Below are 20,519 nucleotides of genomic sequence, written 5' to 3' on the forward strand. Positions count from 1 at the left end.
ACAAGTTAAGAACTGTTGACAGGAAGGCCAGCTACAATACCATGCTTTTTATTGACCTTTGTAGTAGTTTTGATCATCCCTGCATCCTTAAAACCAGCATCCACACAAGATGTCTTGAAAGAATTGAGGAAAAGCGACCTACTAAAAAGGAACAAATTCCATTCAGCTTTTGGGTTTAGTGTTGAATTCAGTGATGGGCCTTGATTCTCTTTATGTGAGCGTAATCGCTCAGATCAGCCTGTGAATCTGTCACCCGCCCGGTTGGACGTTGGCTAATCCTCCTCAGAACCTTGGGAAACTGGGAAACGACCCCGGCACCAGCTATCTGCTCTAACGAGATTTGGGAAAGCCGGTGGTGAGCTGAGGTCACATGGCCTTCTTCACTCCCAGGTTCCCAGATGGAAGGATTTCCTGTTTGGGCAAACAGGTCACATGGAAGAAACCTGGCGGCAGTTCTGAGCTAAATTTTTTTTGTCCTGGAACAACTGAACCAGCGCCCAGATGTGTCGCCTTTTGATTTAGGCTTGGAAAGCCTGAACTGGATGTGTGAAGAAATTAATAAGGGGTTCACATGACCGTGAAGTCCTGAAACTGACCAAACTGGGCTTGAGAAAATCCAAATGTGGAAATGATTTTACCCTCAAATGACTTGTGGCTTAATTTGGATATAGCCCCACATTTTTAAGTGGAAAGAAGTTCAAATGCTGTTTTCTGTGAAGCAAAGGAAGCTTTATCCTTTAAAGATCTGCTGTAAAACCTTAACGTCACAACCTGTGAGTCAACCAAATGAATTCTGGATCTCTACCACATTCTCATAAAAGTGTTTGAAAAACCAATTTTGCAAGTGACGAATGAAGCAGACATCTTGGGTCACTAAATGCGGACTTGCATAATATTTGCACTCCAGTGTCACTCCTGCTGGACTCATACAGGTGAATCTGACTTTGCATTTTAATGTATCTACTTTTTTGTGTGCACCAAACATTGCTGACAGAAATATAAAAATCTTATTTGATCACAGCTCTCTCCAGCCAATTCAAGCCACAGTTGAACCCAGAGTTCAACTTTTATTTTATTTTTTAAATATTTGCTCTGAGAATAAATGGGTATGGTGTGACATTTTGATTTAAAATAGCCTCAATGGAGGTGGCATGCCAACCAAACAACTTTTTTCGAATCTGTGGTGGAGAAAAATATTCACCTACTTTTGTGTCTCTGTGTCGCAACCAGGATTTGCGTTGTCCTTTGTTTACTTGCAGCCTTAATTTGATGAAATTGTTTTTGATTTTATGTGAAAAAAAGTGATTTTCCTGATTTTGCATTCATTAAAATTCCGATCTTATCTATTTTCAAAGTAGTCTTTTAATTATGATAAATCTGGTTTGAGACAAAATCAAAAAACTTGTCAGTTACTTTAGAGCAACTGGAGTTCATTAGAATTTTGTCTCTGAGTTGTGGGCAGGACTGTTGGTGTGGAGTAAGCCTGACCTCGTTTCCCATCATCCCTTTGTTCACACTTTGTCTCGCTAGATACAGCTCTTTGCAACCCCAAGCTAACATTAGTGGTGCATTAAAAAAGTGGATGTATTGGAATGGTGCACACCTGGGAGCTTGTGGCCCACCGATGGTAGCTCCTACATCACTGCTGCAAGCTTTTTAAAACTTCTTTTTTTTTTCCTGCTCCTGATTCACAACTATTTGAATAAAGAATTACTCAGAATTGAACATTTAACCTTCATTTATATAGGTCCATCGCAAGAAAAATCCCACAAAAAAACCTTTTAAAATAAAGCAAAACTGGTTTTCATTGGAGTGGGTCTTTGAAAATGTTTGGTACTAAACTTTTTTAGGTTACCACACGTGGTCTTAATCTTGATTTATGATGAATATACTTTATGGGAATTATACTTTTTGATTGGGAAGGAAAGCATACTTGCTTTAAAAAACAAGTTTTAGAGCACCGCACAATACTGGGGTTACAACTAAAAGCTTAGTTTCCGAGCAGCACTTGAACGCACCAGAAGCAGTCTCCTCCGTCGGGCACACCCACCCGGACACACCCACCCAGCATCCCAGCTCGCGGCTGCTGCCTCGAGCATCTTCCCTCTGAGTTTTCGGAGAGCAAACATGGAGGCGCTCGCCAGAGAGAGCATCAGTCTGCTGACGTCGTCCACAGCCAAGCCGCCGCTGGACGCCGGGCCGCGGCTCGGTTCTACGGGGGCCGTGTTCGTCATGCTGAAATCCGCTCTGGGCGCCGGCCTCCTCAACTTTCCATGGGCCTTCGAGAGAGCCGGGGGGGTCCGCAGCGCGGTCACGGTGGAGCTGGTGAGCCCAGTAACTTAAGGTGTTGCAGGTGGCGCTTGGTGGGTGGGGTGTACTTTTTTTTTATAGATATCGTTAGTTGCAAAGTGGAGGCTCTACCTGCTGAAAGAGGAAGCTCATTAAGGTGATGAGTTCCACCTGTGCTCACCTGTTTGCGCCCCCCCCCTCCCCCTTTGGTTAACAGGAAAAGTTTTCTGCACGTTAGGATTCTGGGAGTTTTTTTTTTTTTTTAAGAACAGGGGTCTGCAACCTTTCAAGAGTCATTTAATCCAGTTTCTTACTGACCACAACCCAGTGAGGGTCACTTTTATTGTTTAAGAAATGTTATGGCCATTAAGCCGTTCTTTCATAAAATGTAGCTTTTAAATATTTACAATAATTAAATCAGTTCACAGTTTTACTTTTCTATATATGGTACAACACATTTACTTTTGACACATCCTTTCAAAATAAAATGTACCCTGTGTTAAGTATGGATCATTTCATTTATATGCCATTGTGCCGGTATATGCATTATAGCAGCAAGAAAATCAAATATTGCATTTGCTATCATAACAACTGATGCTCATTTATCCATTTCCTCCTTTTACTATTAACATGACAACACTGGTTTCCCCCCCTCTTCTTTTTTTTAAATACATTTTTATATTTTAATGCAATTGAATATTTTAAGAACTTTGTCTCTGAACAGCGACTAGATACTGTTGTGCATCAGAATGTAAGGATAATAAATCTCTGACAGAAAATACTGTTTGTAAACTTTTGGTGGTCATTTTACTCATTTATATGATGTTAAAAAAATCTAAATGCAAATAAAAATACTTAATTGATTAAAATAAAAACGTCAAACTCATTGTTTATTCAAATTAATTGCATGTTTCTAAAAGCCAATTAGCCACATGTGGCTCCAGAGCCTCATGTAGAACTAAATCGGATTAGATTTTTACTTTTCTTGTGCAGCAGGATTTTGTCAATCTATCTTATTTTTATCTTTTTCATAGTGAAGCAAATATGGACACTTTTAAATGGATTTAAAGGAAATAGAATTAGAGCCTTGCAAAGCATCACAAAAAATACATCTGATTTCTGCTAAATACATTTTTAAAAACATTATTATTCAAAATAATAAAGTAAAGTAGAGAACATTTTGCATCTAAAAATTACCTGCATTGGGAACGTTGTGTAATTTGACAATAATAATAAAAAAAATACTAAAGCTATTTAGTGTTTAATCATTAAAGGAAAGTTGAGCTGCCATGGCTAAAAACTGGTTCAAGAAGTTATTTTATTTTGAAAATTCTTATACTTCATTCTGAAGAACATGTGAAATCACTTAAAGTGATGATGGTGTAAAATGAATTTTGAAAATGTTGTCTTAGCAGCGTGTTAGTAGAAATTAAGTGACTAAATTAAGAGGTGCGCTATTCTAAAAATTTAAAGCTGTAAGAAAAAAAACACCAACTGAGAAGACAACTTATTTTTTAGGCGGCAAAAATTTAGTTAATGAGGCTAAAGAAATACTAGTATGTTGTCTTGGAAAGGACAAAAAACATGTTGTAATTACCGACACTGATATTTTTCTTTCTCGGCTTAGATCTCGCTCGTCTTCCTCACCAGCAGCCTCATCATCCTGGGTTACTCCTCGTCCATCAGCGGTCGGTGCACATACCAGGCTGTGGTCAAAGAGGTCTGCGGACCGGCCATCGGGCAGCTGTGCGAGATCTGTTTCATCTTCAACCTCTTCATGATATCTGTTGCCTTTCTGGTCATCATGAACGACCAGCTGGAAAAGTGTCAGTGTTTGCATCGTCGTTTATGTTTCTGTGTAGATTTCTGTGTGTGTGTTGCAGCGGCACATCCTGAGTTTTTGGTCTTTCTTCTGTCATCAGTGTGCGGCTCGCTGTACGAGGTGGTAACTGGTTTGCCAAAGTCAGAGATGCTCTACCACTTCTACACTGACCACCGCTTCGCTCTGCTGCTGCTCTGCATCTTCATCATCCTGCCGCTGTCCATCCCCAAAGAGATCAGCCTGCAGAAATACACAAGGTTAACTTCTATCAATGCATTCAAGCCTCAATGTTAACATTTTTCTTAAGCCGTTTGATGGAACTGTTTCCAGTGGTCTTTTAATTATAAGTATTCCGTTATTAGCCAAAACAAAAAAAAACTGTTTTTTCCTATGACAGTTTCTGCAGAGCGGCAGTAGTACCTCTTTATTGTGGAGCAGGGAGCTCTTGCCCCTCCAATGTATTTTCTGCATCACAAACGTGATTTTCTTTCCGTCTGCTCCTGACACAAAAAAATTTGAGAAAAAATACTTAAAAATGCAATTTTAAGCCTAATTTGCTTTATATAGGACAGGTCAATCAGAAAAATGCCACAATAAAACACATTTTTGAGCGGAGTGGGTTATTGAACACAGGACTGCCTAAAATCACAGGAATGAAAAATCCATTTTTAGCTTTTTCTTTTTACCTTTTTTTCATTTTATCATTTTTTATATGAAAGAAGAGATCTATGGAAGCATATCTGTCCCATAATTCAAATTGAAAGTCAATCCCCGAAATGCTTTTTTATTTTCACAATAAAGCTGTGTTCGTTGACTCAAAAATAAAATGAAAAATCGAACCGCCAAATGGCGTTTTCTTTTTCTTCTTCAACACTGTCATTCTGTCACTTAATTAAAATGATAAGTAAACTGTATTTGACATTTCATTTTCAAAAAGTTCTCCAGAAAGTGTAAAATGTACCAAAAACGTCATCGCCTCACCTCCCACCTGGAAATGCTGACTGGAAATTAATTATGCAACACTTTTTGCGCTGTGAATGTGAAAACTAAAATGCAATCCCCTCTTGCATCACTTTAATTAAATCCCAGAATGAGCAGTGTTGAAGTAAAAAATGAAAAAGCATTTTGGAGAATTGATTTTAAATTTTATTTTTGATTCAATTCAATTACATTGTGAAAATGAAAAAGCATGTCTGTTCATTTATTTTAATTGTCAAATTAGATATTTCTAAATGAATTTTGCTACATATTTACTAGATAACTTTTTGAAAATGAAATGTCAAATAAATTTTTAATCATTTTAATTTTGTGACAGAATGAGCGGTTTAAGGAAGAAACAGAAAAAGCCGTTTGGCGGATTGATTTTTCATTTTATTTTTGACTTTATTGTGAAAATGAAAAAAGAATTCCGGTATTGACTTTTATTTTGAATTATGAGACAGAAATACTAGTGAAATTCCATTTTCACTATTATATAATGTTGTTAAAAATATACATTTTAGTTACCTTTAGTTGATGGAGATTAGTATCTCAAACAATGCAAGTAAACAGAAAAGTTAGCTTTTTAGCCACAATATTTTTTTATAAAGATAAAAAGAAGTTCGTTTTCTGGTTTGAATGAATATTAAGGGGATGAAAAGCATCTCCAGTCAGATTTTAATCAGAATCTCAACAGACCATTTCTAGTTTCTCTTTAACCTCTTTATGCCTGAATTTATTTACAGTAAGTAATAAAAAATATTCCTCGTGTTTTGAGCGTTAAAGATGATGCTTAATTGAGTAGACTCCTTGATTTATTGACACATGGCGAATGAGCGACATATGGCATGAAGGGGTCAATCCACTCAGAGGTGGTCTTGCTTATTATACTGGTGCAGAAATAATAGACAAGATTCTCTGAACTAAATTATAGGTCCACCAGTCAGCTGGAAAACCTGCCCTTACAATCACACTACCGCCACCATGTTTTACTCATGGTCTAATAGGTTTTAAAATGTTCTTTATGAAATGCAATTAGTTTGAAACCAGATTTACCGGCATGAAAAACATGCAGGAAGTGTCCTTTTTGTCTCATCATCAGAACATTTGTCCTAAGGTGTTGTGTAGGATACAGATTTTTTTTATTCAATGTGAGACCAGTTATTGTGTTCTTTTTGCTTAACAGTTTCTCCTACAGATCCACCTTTGACCAGTCTCTTTCTTTGTTTTGAACCATGAACCCTTACCTTTTCTAGTCAAGTGAGACCTGCACTTCTTTCCATCTTTTGTTATTAGGATGGATGAGTCCTTGTTTTTGAACTGATTCTGGTCTGGAAGGTTCTTTACTGTTCTAGGTTTTCTCCATGTGTGGACATCTCCGTTTTAGATTAATAATATTAGAATCATCATTTTTAACAGGAATATAACTCTAAGCAGTTTTCTGTGTTTTACAGCATTCTTGGTACTCTGGCTGCCACCTACCTCACCGTGGCCATCATCATCAAGTATCACACCTTACCGACTGTTCGAGTTCACATCCCGATCCACTCCACTGGGTATGTTTTCGTACAATCATGAAATATGTGTGAAATCTTTGACCTAAATCATTTTATCCCCGTTACTGAATGATTTTCTAAGGAGCAGTATGAATCCCTGCCACACAGTGGTTGAGATTGGTACTGCAATCGTGTTTTCACATTGGAAAGAAGAAATGAAAGCTTCAGTTTTAAACATTGTTCAGAGAAGCAGCACTTTTGAGTCAGTATTTCATTGAGGTTTATTACCTGTAATTCATGTTTATAACTTCCTTTTCATAAAAATAGTTGTTTTTTTTCTACAATCCAAATCACTTAAAAAAAAAGAAAAACAGAATTAGTTCCTAAAATGGTTTTGATTGTTAGAAAGTTATTATTTCATATTTTTGTCACATGCATATTTACTTGCGTTTAGTACTTTACCGCAAGTTTTTTTATGTTCTTTACTTGTTTCTGTTTCCACTTGTTTTCTTTCTGCATCAAAAGTCACAAGACTTCCAAATAAATCCCATAGTTTAAACTGTTAAAAGGTAGAAAACATTGACATTTGCGATACTTCATTTTTTCTATAGTACAAATAATAAAGTAAATAACATGTTAAATGTTCCCTTGTTTTCTTATTTTTGAGTTTTATCAGAACCACATAAAACATAAGAAAGACACCTTTCATGTATTTAATCAAATTCAAGGTTTTATGACCAAACTTGTTTGTTTCATGATCTTATTGTGAATTAGGTCTAAAAGCAGCAGCGTCATCTAAAGCTCAAGGACATTTTTAGGTAAATAAATGGAACATTTGTTTGTCTGTGTAGGAAGAGCTCCTGGACCTCCATGTTTAGTGTGATTCCAACCATCTGCTTTGGTTTTCAAGTGAGTCCACCAACTAAAAATGTGATTTTGTCAGACCGCTAGAGTCCAAGTTGACATTTGTTAGTGTGGTCCTGCTGCTGCAGAGCTGCAGGCCACTGACTGCAGCCATGTGGAGGAGGCAGAAACCTCAGTGACGACTGTCACAAAACTCACGAGAGAACCTAGTTTGACTGAACGCATTTTCCTACCAGTTTACTGTGCTTAGAGAAAGTCAATGTTTTGCAACAATTGTGGAGTTTTCCTTGACATCTGGATTTATTAAGACAGTTTTCTTTTCAGTTTTATTTATCTAGCCCAAAATTACAACACAGTTGTCTCAACGGGCTTCAGTTGTTTTCACGTAGCAGAAGCTGCTCTGCCTGATTCTCGAAAGTTTCACATACGCAGGTAACAAAGACGCAGGCACGGTGGATTCACGTTTATTGTTATATTTTATTATTAATATCTTGTTGTAGCATTTTAACTTGGAAAACAGATTTTTCAACTGGAAGCTAAAACATATTAGATCTACATTCTCCTAACAGATGAAAGAAATTAAAATCCTGTTATTGCAGTAGTGTTCTTATTTTTTTTGGTCAGTTTTTGGCATTACTGTTGCAGTTGGAACTGCAGGTGTGTTTTGCACTTTTCTTTCAGTGCCACGAGGCCTCCATCGCCATCTACAGCAGCATGGAGGACCAGCAGCTCTCCCACTGGGTGGCAGTCTCTGTGGTGGCCATGGTCATCTGCCTCATCATTTACTCCCTCACAGGTCAGATGCCTCCCGCCTCGCACTCCTCTGACACACACCTGAACTAAATATCTGTTAAAAAGAAAAAGAAAGAAAGAAAAAAACCTTCAAGATTCTGAGTGTTTATTGTCATAAGAAGCAACGTTCTCCGTGAAATAAAATTCTTGCTGTGTCATCTACCCCGTGCCATCAAATCTAAACAAATACACAAAAATGCAAGAAATATATGTAAGTAAAAAATAAAAAGAGAGTATAAAAACAGATTGTAACAAGGTAAAATTCATTCATTCATCATCTTCTTCTGTTTTGTCCCTTTCTGGGTCACGGGGCTGCTGGAGCCTATCCCGGCCACTTGTGGGCGAAGGCAGGGTACACCCTTGACATGTCGCCAGTCTGTGGCCGGGCCACAATCACACATCCATTCACTCTCACATTCACACCTATGGACAATTTAGAGTGACCAAATTGACCTATGAAGCATGTTTTGGGACGGAGGGAGGAAGCCGGAGTCCCCGGAGAAAACCCACGCATGCAAACATGCAAACTCCACACAGAAAAGTCCCCCATTGGTGTTCTGTTTCAAGTCCCCCAGCCGGGACTTGAACTCTTGCTGTGAGGCAAGAGCGCTAACCACTGTGCTGCACGTAACAAGGTAAAATGCAAAATAGAATAGAAGCAGAAATATAATAAGTACACATTAAACTCTTATTATAAAGTGTCTGACAGTGTAATGTTTAGAAGTGATTGCTTTGCTGAATGAAGTGGTTTCTGTCTATTGCAGGGGTTTATGGGTACCTGACATTTGGGAGGGAGGTGAAGGCCGACATTTTAATGTCATATGCCAGCAGTGATGTCATGATGCTTGTCGCCAGGCTGCTGTTTGGAGTCTCCATCATCACTATCTATCCCATCCTCGTGCTGCTGGGCAGGTGAGAAGGTGAACGCTTCAAAAAACCAAACAGAAGCAGCTAAAAGTCAACTTTGTGCAAGTTAAAATTATGTAATGGGGTATTGACAATAATGCTTTTTCTCACGTATCCCAATAGAAAATATGCTTATTTTTCTTTGGCAGTGTTTTTTTCTACATTATCCTGCTGCCCCCAAGTCCGGGTAAATACCATGTAGTCAGGAAGGGTGCAACCATTTTTTTCTTTTTAAACCAGTTTAGTCTTTAAAAAAAAGTTTTTTTTATTATTACAATAAGAGCAATTAAAAGTGGAAGTACATTAGTGCAACTATTAGCCTACTTGCTACAGGAATTTCCCCACAAATTGAAGCATCGGTATGACAAAACATAAATAAGTCAAAAGGGAGACAAACAGTTTAAAAATTAGAACATTTTAGGGAAAACAAATGATGCTTATAGGTCAAACCTAAAAAATTATTGAAAACTTTGAGGCTTCAAACCTAAAAATGCAAAAACATAAGGGATGAGCAGCGAAATGTTTCAAGGAAGAAGATTTTAAGTCCAGTTGCTGAAACTCAACTTCAAGACGGCGCTTCCAGAATGAACGACAGAGGAAATCTGTTTGTTAGTGGAAGGCATGAAAAGTTAGTTCCTTTTTGTTTTTTGTACGTAAATATTTTTGAACTTACTAAAAAACTTCTAAGTTTAATTTGGAAATATTGATGATTATAAATGAATAAATGATTCTGAAGAAGACAGCCTGTTAAGAGTTAAAAGAAAAAAATGAAAATTAAAAAAAGTCATTTATATAAACAAAAAAAAACTACATAACAAATTATGAATGGAAAACAAAGGTTTATTTGGAAGATTTTATTTCAAATCTGCTATTTGGTTGGAACCTAAAAATAGACGCTGATATAGTCAATCAAATTTAGTCAGTACACAGAAAAATTACTGCTTTTTCCCAAAATCACAAAGTGTAAATGCATTTTTTTCATACATTTCTCAGACAAAGTAGTCTCCCGTGATCATTTGAAATATTTTTTTAAATATTTACCACAGACTAAACGATCAGTTTATAGTTTCTAGCTACCGTCACAAATCACTTCTACATGCGAGTCAAATTTTTAAATAATGGTATTTGATTTAAATTCTTACTTTTAAGGTCCTAGTATCTTGTCAGTTGTGATTTTATCCCCACTTTCCTTAACAGGTCGGTCATTCAGGACTCTCTGCGGAGCTGGCAGCGACGGCAGCGGGAAGGTGTGGCCTCAGCAAAGCTGGAAAGGCGGAGCCGCTACCTGCTGACGGTGCTCTGGATCATAATTACACTTCTGATCGCTGTGTTCGTACCCGACATCAGTAAGGTCATCGGTGTCATCGGGGGAATCAGTGCCTTCTTCATCTTCATCTTTCCAGGTGGATTGTGGTCTGGGCATGCTCAGTTAGGACTTTGCATGACCTGCTAAAGGCTGCTCTGTGTTTCCACAGGACTCTGTCTGATGTTCTGCATGCAGACTGAACCCGTGTCCTGCAGAACCAGGTGAGGAGTCTCCATGAACCACAGTCATGACAGTGATGTGATGTTTGTGTGGTTGTTAGGAATAAAGTTCAGAGACACAATTTGGTTGGCTGCTTTATCAAGCTAAAGATCACATGACCACTGCAAGGCCTCTGGGCTGCTTCAAGACTTTTTCAGCGCTTTAAAATGGCTTTGATTTCATTTTTAAATAGCTTTAAATGTTACCATCACCCTTTCAAGAAACATAGTGTATACCTTCACTAACTGACTACAGGCCATTGGTAAAACTTCAGCAGGTATAGAGGAGCCAAGTGAAATGGTAAACGTTGATTTTCTTGCTTGATTAAGGCCCAAAGCGCTTTAATCACCCAGATCTAGGTAAAGATTTATGTATCTATGATTTCTAAACCTAGGAAGAGATAGAAATTAAGCTATAGATATGTCAATCTAGATTGATCTAGATAGAGATCTGGATGGTATAGATCTCTATAGAAAAGAAAGATCTTCAAAAAACTCAAGACACTGAGCAAATAGCACGTCAACCGAGTTTGTCTTCTATGTTTGTATAATCTGGATAGATCTATATAAATATCAATTCAAGGACAGGATGACCTAAAACTACTAGCAAAATTGTTATTGAACATTCTTCTTAAAAGATATCAATCTAGATTGTTTGATAGAAACAGATGTCTAGATTGATCTAAATCAGGGGAACTTGGGAGCTAAAATTGCACATTTACATAGACTTTTCATTGGAAGTGGCTGCTCGAACGCACATTGCTGAGGGTTGAGTGAATGTAGCTTCAGACATTCTTTAGCAGGAGTGCTTAGGAGGATTTTCTGCTTTACTGTAAAACCATCAGAGAACAATTTTCCTTTTCAGCAGTTTCAATGATGCTACAACCTTCATCCCCTGTGTCTCCTCTCAGGGTTGTCCTCACTGCTTGGGGAGGGGTGACCCTTATCTGCGGCGCTTTCATCTTCGGCCAGAGTACCAGCGTCGCTGTGATGGAGCTCCTTGGGAAGGTGTGACACTGCTCTACCATCCAGGTGTTTCTTACCCAAACGGTGGTAACTGTAGTCCTGGTTTAGAAATCACCTAAAGGAGCATCAAACCATGAACTTTTGCTGAAGTCCGTGCCCCCCCCAATATCTGAGAAATGTTATTTTTAACCTACTTGAATGGATCAACAGCAATGAGCCAACAGTGATGTCTGACTGAAACCCTCAGGTTTTCTGCAGTTTTATGACTCTATCAAGCTCCAACAGTCAGGAGCAGATCTTACTTTTCTTCATGTTTCTAATTTTGACTTTACTGTTAGCAAACATTTATAGATGTTGACCTCCAGCCCACATGGCCACTGTTCTGCTGGTTCCCAGCTAACCTAACCTGGCAGCTTCTTTTTGGTAAAACACACTTGAATCTGGTACGGTAATCATATGAAATATAGTCCATACCTGCTAAAAAGAAAATAATTGGATTTTCTGCATAAAAGTATTTTAAATACATTTAAATAAACTAAACCTCTACATCAGATTTTTATTTTACACATCTAAAAGTCTTTATTTTTCTGGAAGGATCAAAGTATCTGAATGAGGAATGAACCACTCATGTGAGTAGTTTTTATAAAAGAAACCAAAATTTTCTTTAGCCACAAGTTAAATAATTAATACATGTAATTAAAAAAAAACTATTTTTGTACACCTGATTGTTTTAGAAATGAAAAGAGATTGTAGACAGAATTTCAGCCCCACATGCTCAGAACAAAGTTAGATTTCAACTGTTTTGCAGATCTTAAGTATTTTTCCAAAGTCTGAAAAGATATACCAGAATATTAAATTGAGGAAAAAGCACAAATGCAGACTAAACACAAACCTCAAGTTTTACAGTTTTATTGAGTCGCATCACTCTACATTGTCTAAAATTTCAACAAGATATCCTTTACAGACCAAATATACTTGCATCCCTGCAATAAGTCTCTACACTTGAAGAGAAAGCAGTTTTACTGAAACATACATTAAGAATTATTTCATTAAACATCGCCATAAAAGTGAATCTTCATTCATTTTTCTAGTCATATATTTTCATATATATGTCTTATAGAATAGATTTTGTCTTTCATAGGAATACTAGAAAAGAAAGAAGGTAAGAAATGCACAAAACGCATTAAAGAGTATCATGGCCTAAAACTACAGCAAAGTTGTTACTGGACATTCATTTGACATGCACTCAGTCAAAGGATAAAAAATAACACAGCCACAGGAAGAGTGGGGGGTATTAATGGCAGTCAGTTTGGCAAATTCCTGACTGGCTTTTGAACAGCTTCCCCCTCAACAGGGGGGGGGCACCGCCATGTGTCCTGCTGCTGCTCCAGGAAACATGCAGCATCACTAACAGCTTCATGTGAGGGGGTGGGCAGAAAAGAACACAGTCTGAGGAATGTATCAGCAGGTAACAGTATTGGCATTTCTAACAGTTTAGTCACAATGTCATTTTACACAAGCTGGCCACTCGGGGCGCTGTTTACACGAGGGATGGGCTGCACTCGGCTGGACTCCAGCTAGCTATGGCTTTCACAAGAGAGCTAATAAGCAGATCCATGCAGTATGGCTTGGGTTTATTGAGAATACAACAGGTCCTTCAAGAAATGTTTTATTTTTAAAAAGTTTAAGGAGACCATATGGAGATTTTTGAGTGAGGAGTAAGGAAGCATTTAAAGCCTCTATTTAGTTTTTTGCTTTATTCATTTAAAGGTGATTGTAAAGTTAATGGGGAAAAAAGCATTTTTTTTGTTTTTTAAATATAAAACAAAAGGTTTTCTGTCTTGAAGCTGCAATGCGTTCAGTGCTATGTTTATAAAAGCAAATTTTTTGTGTGGATAATTTGGCCTTTTTAAAATGTTTTGAAGCTAAATTAATTTTAAAAAATGGGAAAAATTCTGGGTTTTTTTTGCAAGTGTTTGAGGCTTTTCTTGCATTCCTTGAAGCTCCTTGTGAAAGGATTTGCAATTAAACTGCTTCTTCCTTTGATGCAAATATGCATTAAACCACTTTGGCTTCCAAATTACCTTAACTTAGCATCTTCTTGAAAGCAAAAACATAGGTGAAAAGGGGTTTAAACTAATAGAATACCAAATAAATATTTGTAAACCAGAGATACATATCAAAACACTTTTGTGTTCCTGAGGTAAACATCTTGTCATACATGAACTTAATGGAAATACAGAGATGGGCACGAACAGAGAAAAAGTTTTCTGCTCAAGTCTAGTGGAATTAGGGGGACCCAATTAACCCTTGTGCTATCCTAGGTACTTTAACATTGGGAGTTGGGTCATCTAGACCCACTAGACAGTGCGCTGAACCTTTTTTCTTCAATGATTAGTGATCTTCACTGCTGTCCATGGATTACATGAAATCTTTCCACCTTTATCCACCTTTGTCATGGTAGGGAGAACACGTCAATGTAAGGGTGGGGTCATCTAAGATAGCACAAGGGTTAATGTCACTTTCTTGTTTTTGCAGAGAGCAAACAGATGGTCAGATGAAAAACCTCCACATGGTGTCTTTAATACAAACTTGGGTTATTTTCAAGTTTTCTGAACCTACTGTAATACGGGTTTGGACCTTGACCTGTCGCAGCCCAGCCCAGTGCAGCCCAGTCCTCCTAACCATGGCAATGGTGCCGGATGGACGTCAGAACCACTGTAGCTGGATCCACCTTCTGCCACCATAATCTCACACACACACAGGCTGTCAAAAGTAAAATAGTTCCAGCAGTAACGAGGGCTGAAAGTAAAGCACTATTGATTCAAACGGACATCCCATTAATCTCCAAATCAATTTCAAAGTCACATTTCTCACTTTTTTACATTGTGCTCTTGTTGTAATCAAATTGGATCTCAGTGAGGTGAAGTGGGGTCTCTCTTTTAATCGTTTTGGACCCGAAAATGTCAACAAGTAGCTACGCTAATGAATTTCAATGGTGCTCTGCAGGTTATGACAGTTTTAAAGGTCAGGCACTAACAGAATTAACATTTAAATGTCTTTGCAATCAAAGTAAACATGGTTGAGTATTTTTCCTAAACCTCTGTTTCCACATATGTGTGTTTTTATGCACAAGTCAACTTTTATGGGATGGCAGCCCATCCTGGCTTTGATGGGGGAGCAGTGGGATCCTGCTTCATTTCCAACTATCCTCCCCTTGGAGCCTCTGATTGCTTGGATCAGGAAAATCTAAACATCAAACCGGCTGAAAATCTTTTTCTGCTACTTCATTTCCGTTTAAAAAAGGAGTCATTTATCTCCAATGTTTCCTCATGCTTTCTCAGCACATAGAAAGTCAATTACATTGTTTACAAATTGGGGCTTGCATTAATGTACTTACCTTGAAGCATTTTGAAATTTTAAATAAGCATAATTAAACTTTACAAACATACATTTAGCTGTACATTTTGTTCAAATTAATCTTAAAGAAGTTTAAACATTTCCACAAATTTAGCACCATGCGGTATTTTATTGATGTTGAGGCATATCTGCTGCTAAACAAAAGACACACATATGTGGAGACTTTAGGATTTTCACTTTAAAAATGTTCAATTTTAATACCAAAATTAAAACTTTATGCTACCTAACCATTCACATCTTTTTTCTTTTAAACGTTGTAGATGTTTAAGGCATTATATTTGTTGTTCAGGTGAGTTTTTCAGCTTTTTATTGTTATGTATATCATTTCAAGAGAAGCCCCAGCACCTCTAAAGCTACTTTCACTGAGAAATAACGTCTCAACATATCACATAAACACGTCCATAAATACAAATATGACCAATAGTAAATCAACATTTTCATTGTATGTACAGCCATTACTCATCTTACACGGCCAACATAAGCTAACCATCAACAGATGAACAGAAGATTAAAGTGTAGCTGCATGAACAGCATTGAGGATTGTTCTCAGTACACCTTTGCTCAGAGAATTGACTCATGCCTCAAAAGTTTGATAAAGTTTGCAGTTTTATTTTTTTTTAAGTGTTGCCATCTAACTATTGCACACATTACTCCCACAACAGGCATTGTAAGTCAACATAATGAAACACTTAACAACTGGATTCAAGCATCTCCAACCAAAGCCCTTGTGAGCTGCTGTCCTGCTTGTTTTGCAGCTAACCCTGCTCCAGGAATTGTAAGTAAGCCCAGTTTCTGACTGAACACACCTGATCCAGGTGACCAGGTTAGCTGCAAAACTAGCAGGGCAGGAGCTCATGAGGAACAGGGTTGGAGACATCTGCAACTGAGTGCTTCTCTGCCTCAGCAAACAAGGTCAGGCTGCACTTCTCCAACTGTAAATCTGTGAAAATGTCCTAAAAATAGAAGATAACTGTCCAATCCTTAAGTAATGCCTGATGGATTTTTCTTTTTCACACTTTTCTTCAACTTATAAATTACGTAGGTCAAAAGTTGTCTGAGTTCTGATAAGAACTACAAGTCGGGTTGTTTTGATGTAAAACTCTGGTTCCCCCTATGTCCCCTCTGTAACAATGGGCTCCTCGTGAGTTTTCTCAAACAAGGTTAAAACAGCCTCTATTGATGACAACTTTCTATTTATGCATAAAATGTAATAAACCAGTTTTTGCCTTTTTTGTCTTTAGTTGTAATTTTTTCACAGCTCCCTGGTGTAACTATGATAGTCATCCAAACCTGTGCAGAGGTTTGTTTCATCAAGAAGCCATCATTAAAGGAAAATTTAAAATGACACCTCCTTCATTAACTTGTCCCAGCACACGACACCCACAAACTTCTGGGTTGAGTGTCATAAACTTTTGCATAACTTCTCACAATTACAATAGCCTTTCTATGGCAGAATGCACCGTCATGGTGCCTTTGACTATTACCGGTAAATAGGGCGACAGTGGCTCAGGTGGTTGAGCGGGTCGTCCAATGACCGAAGGGTTGGCGGTTAGATCCCCGCTCCCACCAGCCAAAAAAAAATGTCGTTGTGTCCTTAGCCACGCCTCTGTCAGTCTGCCTCTGTCAGTCTGCCCCAGGGCAGCTGTGGCTACAACCGTAGCTTACCATCACCAAGTATGAATGAGGAGTGAATGAATAATGGACACAATGTAAGCGCTTTGAGTGTCTTGAAAAGCGCAGATAAATCCAATCCATTAAATACTTTATTAATCAACCAGGGGAAAAGGAAATTGCTTTAAACTTGGGACTGATGTAAGAGTAATGTGGTCAACTGTAAACTGTATTGACTGCAGTGTGCTGTGACTTCCTCCTAAATAGTGACTGCTACATTAACACCTCCGTCCTCGGGGCCCCTGCTACATGACAAACTCCTCCTTCAAGGTGACTCAAAGCTACTTGAAACATGAAATCCTAAAGTAGCAAACTTTTTTTTTTTGCAAATGCACCATTTTCTTCTGTTTTTCACTGCATTTAACACCATTCATTTTTTTCACTATGTAAACATGTACTTACAAAAAGAGTCAAAGGATGTGAAGGATAAAGGGGGAGGGAGAGTTTTGGGGGTGTGAGGGGGAGTTGAGAAGAATGAGGAGTGTCCAGGAGTCTTGGCGTGTAGTTGAGTCTTCATGCTTCAGTCTCTGTTCACGCTGCACCAGGCGGCTGCACAAACACACGACAGGAAGATTTAAGGGAACCGCAGCATTGAAAGCGAACAGATTGATGATGGATTAGAGAAAATTTGGCAAAAATGGGGACAAATGCATGAAAAATGAATGTTGGAAAAGAAGAGCGTAAGCATCGGCACAATCAAGTGCGTGTGGTTTTAAATTGTTTGCTTTCAATGCCAGGTATCTTTAGAAATTGGCGTCTTTTCAGAACTTTGATGCAGTAAACAGTTTTGTGATTGTGCAAAGCTGCAGTTCTTCTATCTAGGTCTAACTTAATGATTGAAATTTGAAAGGTCCCTTTTGATGGGAGCATCTCTTTTATCACACATCATTAAACTATGCAGTAAATTTAAAAAATAGGATGAGAAATGGTTTGGCCCCTCAAATTTACCACGATTCCCTTGACACATCTAGCTGTAAAATGAATGTCTGATGTGGTGAAACCTGCTAGATCTTAAAAAGACACTTGTTCTTTAACCCTTGTGCTATCTTAGATGACCCCACCCTTGCATTGGCGTGTTCTCCCTACCATGACAAAGGTGGATAAAGATGGAAAGATTTCATGTAATCCATGGACACCAGTGAGATTCAAAAATCATTGAGGAAAAAAGGTTCAGAGCACTGTCTAGTGGGTCTAGATGACCCAACTCCCAATGTTAAAGTGCCTAGGATAGCACAAGGGTTAATATGAAAAACAAAGTCACTGAAACATAATTCTAAAGGCACTTATGTACTATGATTACAGCACACTGTAAAAACTGTATCTTATGTAAAAAAAGGTGCTTATTTTAAGAAAAAATGTCCTGGAAGAAAAATACCCTCATCAAGAAGTTTTTCAACAGCAAAATAATTTTAGTCTGAAAAAGCGCGTCTTAGTGACTAGAATTATTTTTTCTTTTCTTTTTTTTACCTCATTTTCAGATTTTTTATATATTGCTTATTTTAAAGAAAATCTGCAAATAGGGTTAAGATTGACTTTATTCTAAGGGGCCTTTTTTTCAAGAAGATTTAAATGTCACACTTTCATTTGGTTTAATCTGCTTTCACACTGCACTCTCAGGAGTGAATCAAACAGTTTTGCAGTTATAACAGTTGCCTGCTAGGGGGCAGCATTGTCCAAAATAAGTTGTCAAAGTGAAATTTCTGACATTTTTGACACTAGTAATAAGGAGAACACTGATCATCCTCCTTATGCTAGGGTTGTAAGTGCAACTGCCACCACGTGATGGGGAGGTATCAGTAGAATCTTCAAGATTTCTGCCCGCCACCCGATTTTCTTTTTTAAAATTAGTAGGCGTGGTCATGAATGTTGATGGTGGCAGGGGATGACGCCATTGCGAAATTGGGCAACAACTAAGCGGCCACAGGGCGGTGGCAGCCCGATTGCCAGCCAGCAGCAGCTCTAATTAAGCAAATGTCTATGGATGGCTGCCAGGAAGCCCGGGGGTATATAAAAAAAAGAGGGCCCTTCAGCCTGTGACTGGACTGCCACAGGACAACCTTGAAATGTGCCCGGGCAAAAAATTGTCCGGTCGCCGTAAAATTTTAACTTTTTATAAAAACCTCCCTGGCCATCGCGCTGCCACCTGCCCAATTTGCTGACAGACTTGCATTTAGGTTGCTGCGCAGTGGAATTCTGGGTTATGTGGCCATATCCTTATGGAGACATGGATCTAGTTTATTTGTGTTGCATTTTCAAAGTTCCTTTTCAAACAAAAGTTTCTTTCAGAATATACCAGTCAAATTTGAATCCTTCCTATATTTTGTTTTTGTTAAGTGAGTTTCTCTTTTCTAGAAAGTTAAAACACGAGTTTAAAAAGGTCTAAGAAGGTCTCAGTTCAGCTCAAAGAAGTATGGATTCAGCCAGTCAAAAGTCCTGATCAAATAAATTATTATCTGAACAGGATTCATTTTTGTACTCACCCGGCACGGCTACAGAGGACATGGCCTCCGGTTGGCACAGCGTGTCCACCTTTACGTGCTGAAAGGCTTTGTTGGGAGCCGACTGAAGATGTCTGAAATCACACCAAGCAGTTGGTGATGGCACATTCATTTCAGGAGTCACTCAAAAGCCTGCAAGGCCTAAAAAAAAAAAACAACCTGCGGCTTTACTGTAAGAGTGAAATATTAATGGCAGTAAGATGCGGCGGGCATTGATGCAGAAACTACATCAGCAACTCCTCGTGCCCACCATCACTAAATCATGACGACCTGCTGCCGCGGAAAATTACTAATTAAATGTGGATGGAGAAATTGTTCCCATCAGGCACATGACAGTAATGGATGAAAAAAAAAGGCATTTTTATTTGGCAATCACCAATCAATAAAAACAGATGGGAACAGCAGGCTCAGCTTCACAAACCTTTCAGAGGAGGCAGAATGCTGACTCTGAAATTTTAATACAGTAATTCAGTCATGACTTTTAATACTATTACGGTGGATCAGCATTGCAGATGGGTTGTTCTGCCTGTTGCTTGGGATCAATATTCTGAGGAGCGAACTGGTCTGGCCCTCGTGTACAAATAACATTAAGATCTGAAATGTAAAATAAAATGTGTTTTACAAAAAATAAATGATCCTAAACGTTACTTTTAACCAAAAAGGCAAGAACCGAGAGAATTTCTTTGTTTAAATTAGGGGGGACATTATGGGCTGGTTTAATTATCCAAACCATTGAGTGTCCAAACTATTTTCCATAGAGGATCAGATTTAGTTTGATTAAACTGTATGAGTGCCAAGCATTCAGCCAGTATTTTTGGAACTCTTATAATTACATTAAATGCAAATGAACTATTTCATGAAAATTGTATTGCGGTGACATACTTTTCTTTCTTCACATAAAACAGAAAAACATCTAAATATGTTTAAAACAAAGATCCTGTGAATTTCTGATTTGAAAGAAGGAAAAAGTCTGTCTGGAAAAAAAACTTCAGTCATCATTAAATCTGGGTTAAATGTTATATTATTCACAATTAAATGCTCCCCTGTAAACTTTTAAATTTAAATCATGTGAACAGGAAAACAACACAATCTTATTTAGAAGTACAAACCCCTGTGATTTTGATCAGAGAAATATATAAATTCTGTTCTTCCAAACTCATTTTCACCGAGTGCCACACCAGCATAGCGGCTGTTCTCGAAGGTTCAGATAAAACTTATACATATAGCTAAATGTAATAAAAAATAAATGTAACTACTCCTTAATGTTAAATAACGAATTATTTACTATAACTT

The 20,519-nt window shown here is 38.0% G+C and overlaps 2 protein-coding genes across 3 annotated transcripts in view; one reads left to right on the forward strand and one right to left on the reverse strand.

Moving 5' to 3' along the window:
- The first annotated feature begins 1,922 nt into the window (after positions 1 to 1,922).
- On the forward strand, positions 1,923 to 12,187 carry slc38a8a (solute carrier family 38 member 8a). Its single transcript, XM_011476347.3, has 10 exons — positions 1,923 to 2,325; positions 3,917 to 4,115; positions 4,212 to 4,368; positions 6,544 to 6,645; positions 7,437 to 7,494; positions 8,131 to 8,245; positions 9,006 to 9,153; positions 10,345 to 10,550; positions 10,623 to 10,674; positions 11,583 to 12,187. Exons 1-10 carry the CDS (start codon positions 2,128 to 2,130, stop codon positions 11,683 to 11,685), a joined length of 1,338 nt encoding a protein of 445 aa, XP_011474649.1. The 5' UTR covers positions 1,923 to 2,127; the 3' UTR covers positions 11,686 to 12,187.
- A 343-nt stretch (positions 12,188 to 12,530) lies between these two features.
- The window catches only part of necab2 (N-terminal EF-hand calcium binding protein 2), a 142,892-nt gene continuing 134,903 nt past the window's right edge, over positions 12,531 to 20,519 (reverse strand). For both annotated transcript variants that reach the window (XM_023955968.2, XM_023955967.2), the window contains 2 exons: positions 19,209 to 19,300; positions 12,531 to 17,277 (listed from right to left, as the gene is read on the reverse strand). In XM_023955968.2, coding sequence (XP_023811736.1) covers positions 17,249 to 17,277; positions 19,209 to 19,300 — 121 coding nt within the window. In that variant the 3' untranslated portion in view covers positions 12,531 to 17,248. The remainder of the gene's footprint in view (positions 17,278 to 19,208; positions 19,301 to 20,519) is intronic.

The sequence above is a fragment of the Oryzias latipes genome, chromosome 6 (genome assembly GCF_053564925.1).
Source record: "Oryzias latipes strain Hd-rR chromosome 6, Olatipes_Hd-rR_3.1".
NCBI lineage: Eukaryota > Metazoa > Chordata > Actinopteri > Beloniformes > Adrianichthyidae > Oryzias > Oryzias latipes.

Bases quoted from the DNA above. Each gene is read 5' to 3' on its own strand.
- slc38a8a (XM_011476347.3), top strand. From the start codon at position 2,128: ATGGAGGCGCTCGCCAGAGAGAGCATCAGTCTGCTGACGTCGTCCACA. The intron at 6,646-7,436 runs GTATGTTTTCGT...TTGTCTGTGTAG, and splicing joins ATCCCGATCCACTCCACTGG to GAAGAGCTCCTGGACCTCCA. The intron at 8,246-9,005 runs GTCAGATGCCTC...TGTCTATTGCAG, and splicing joins CATCATTTACTCCCTCACAG to GGGTTTATGGGTACCTGACA.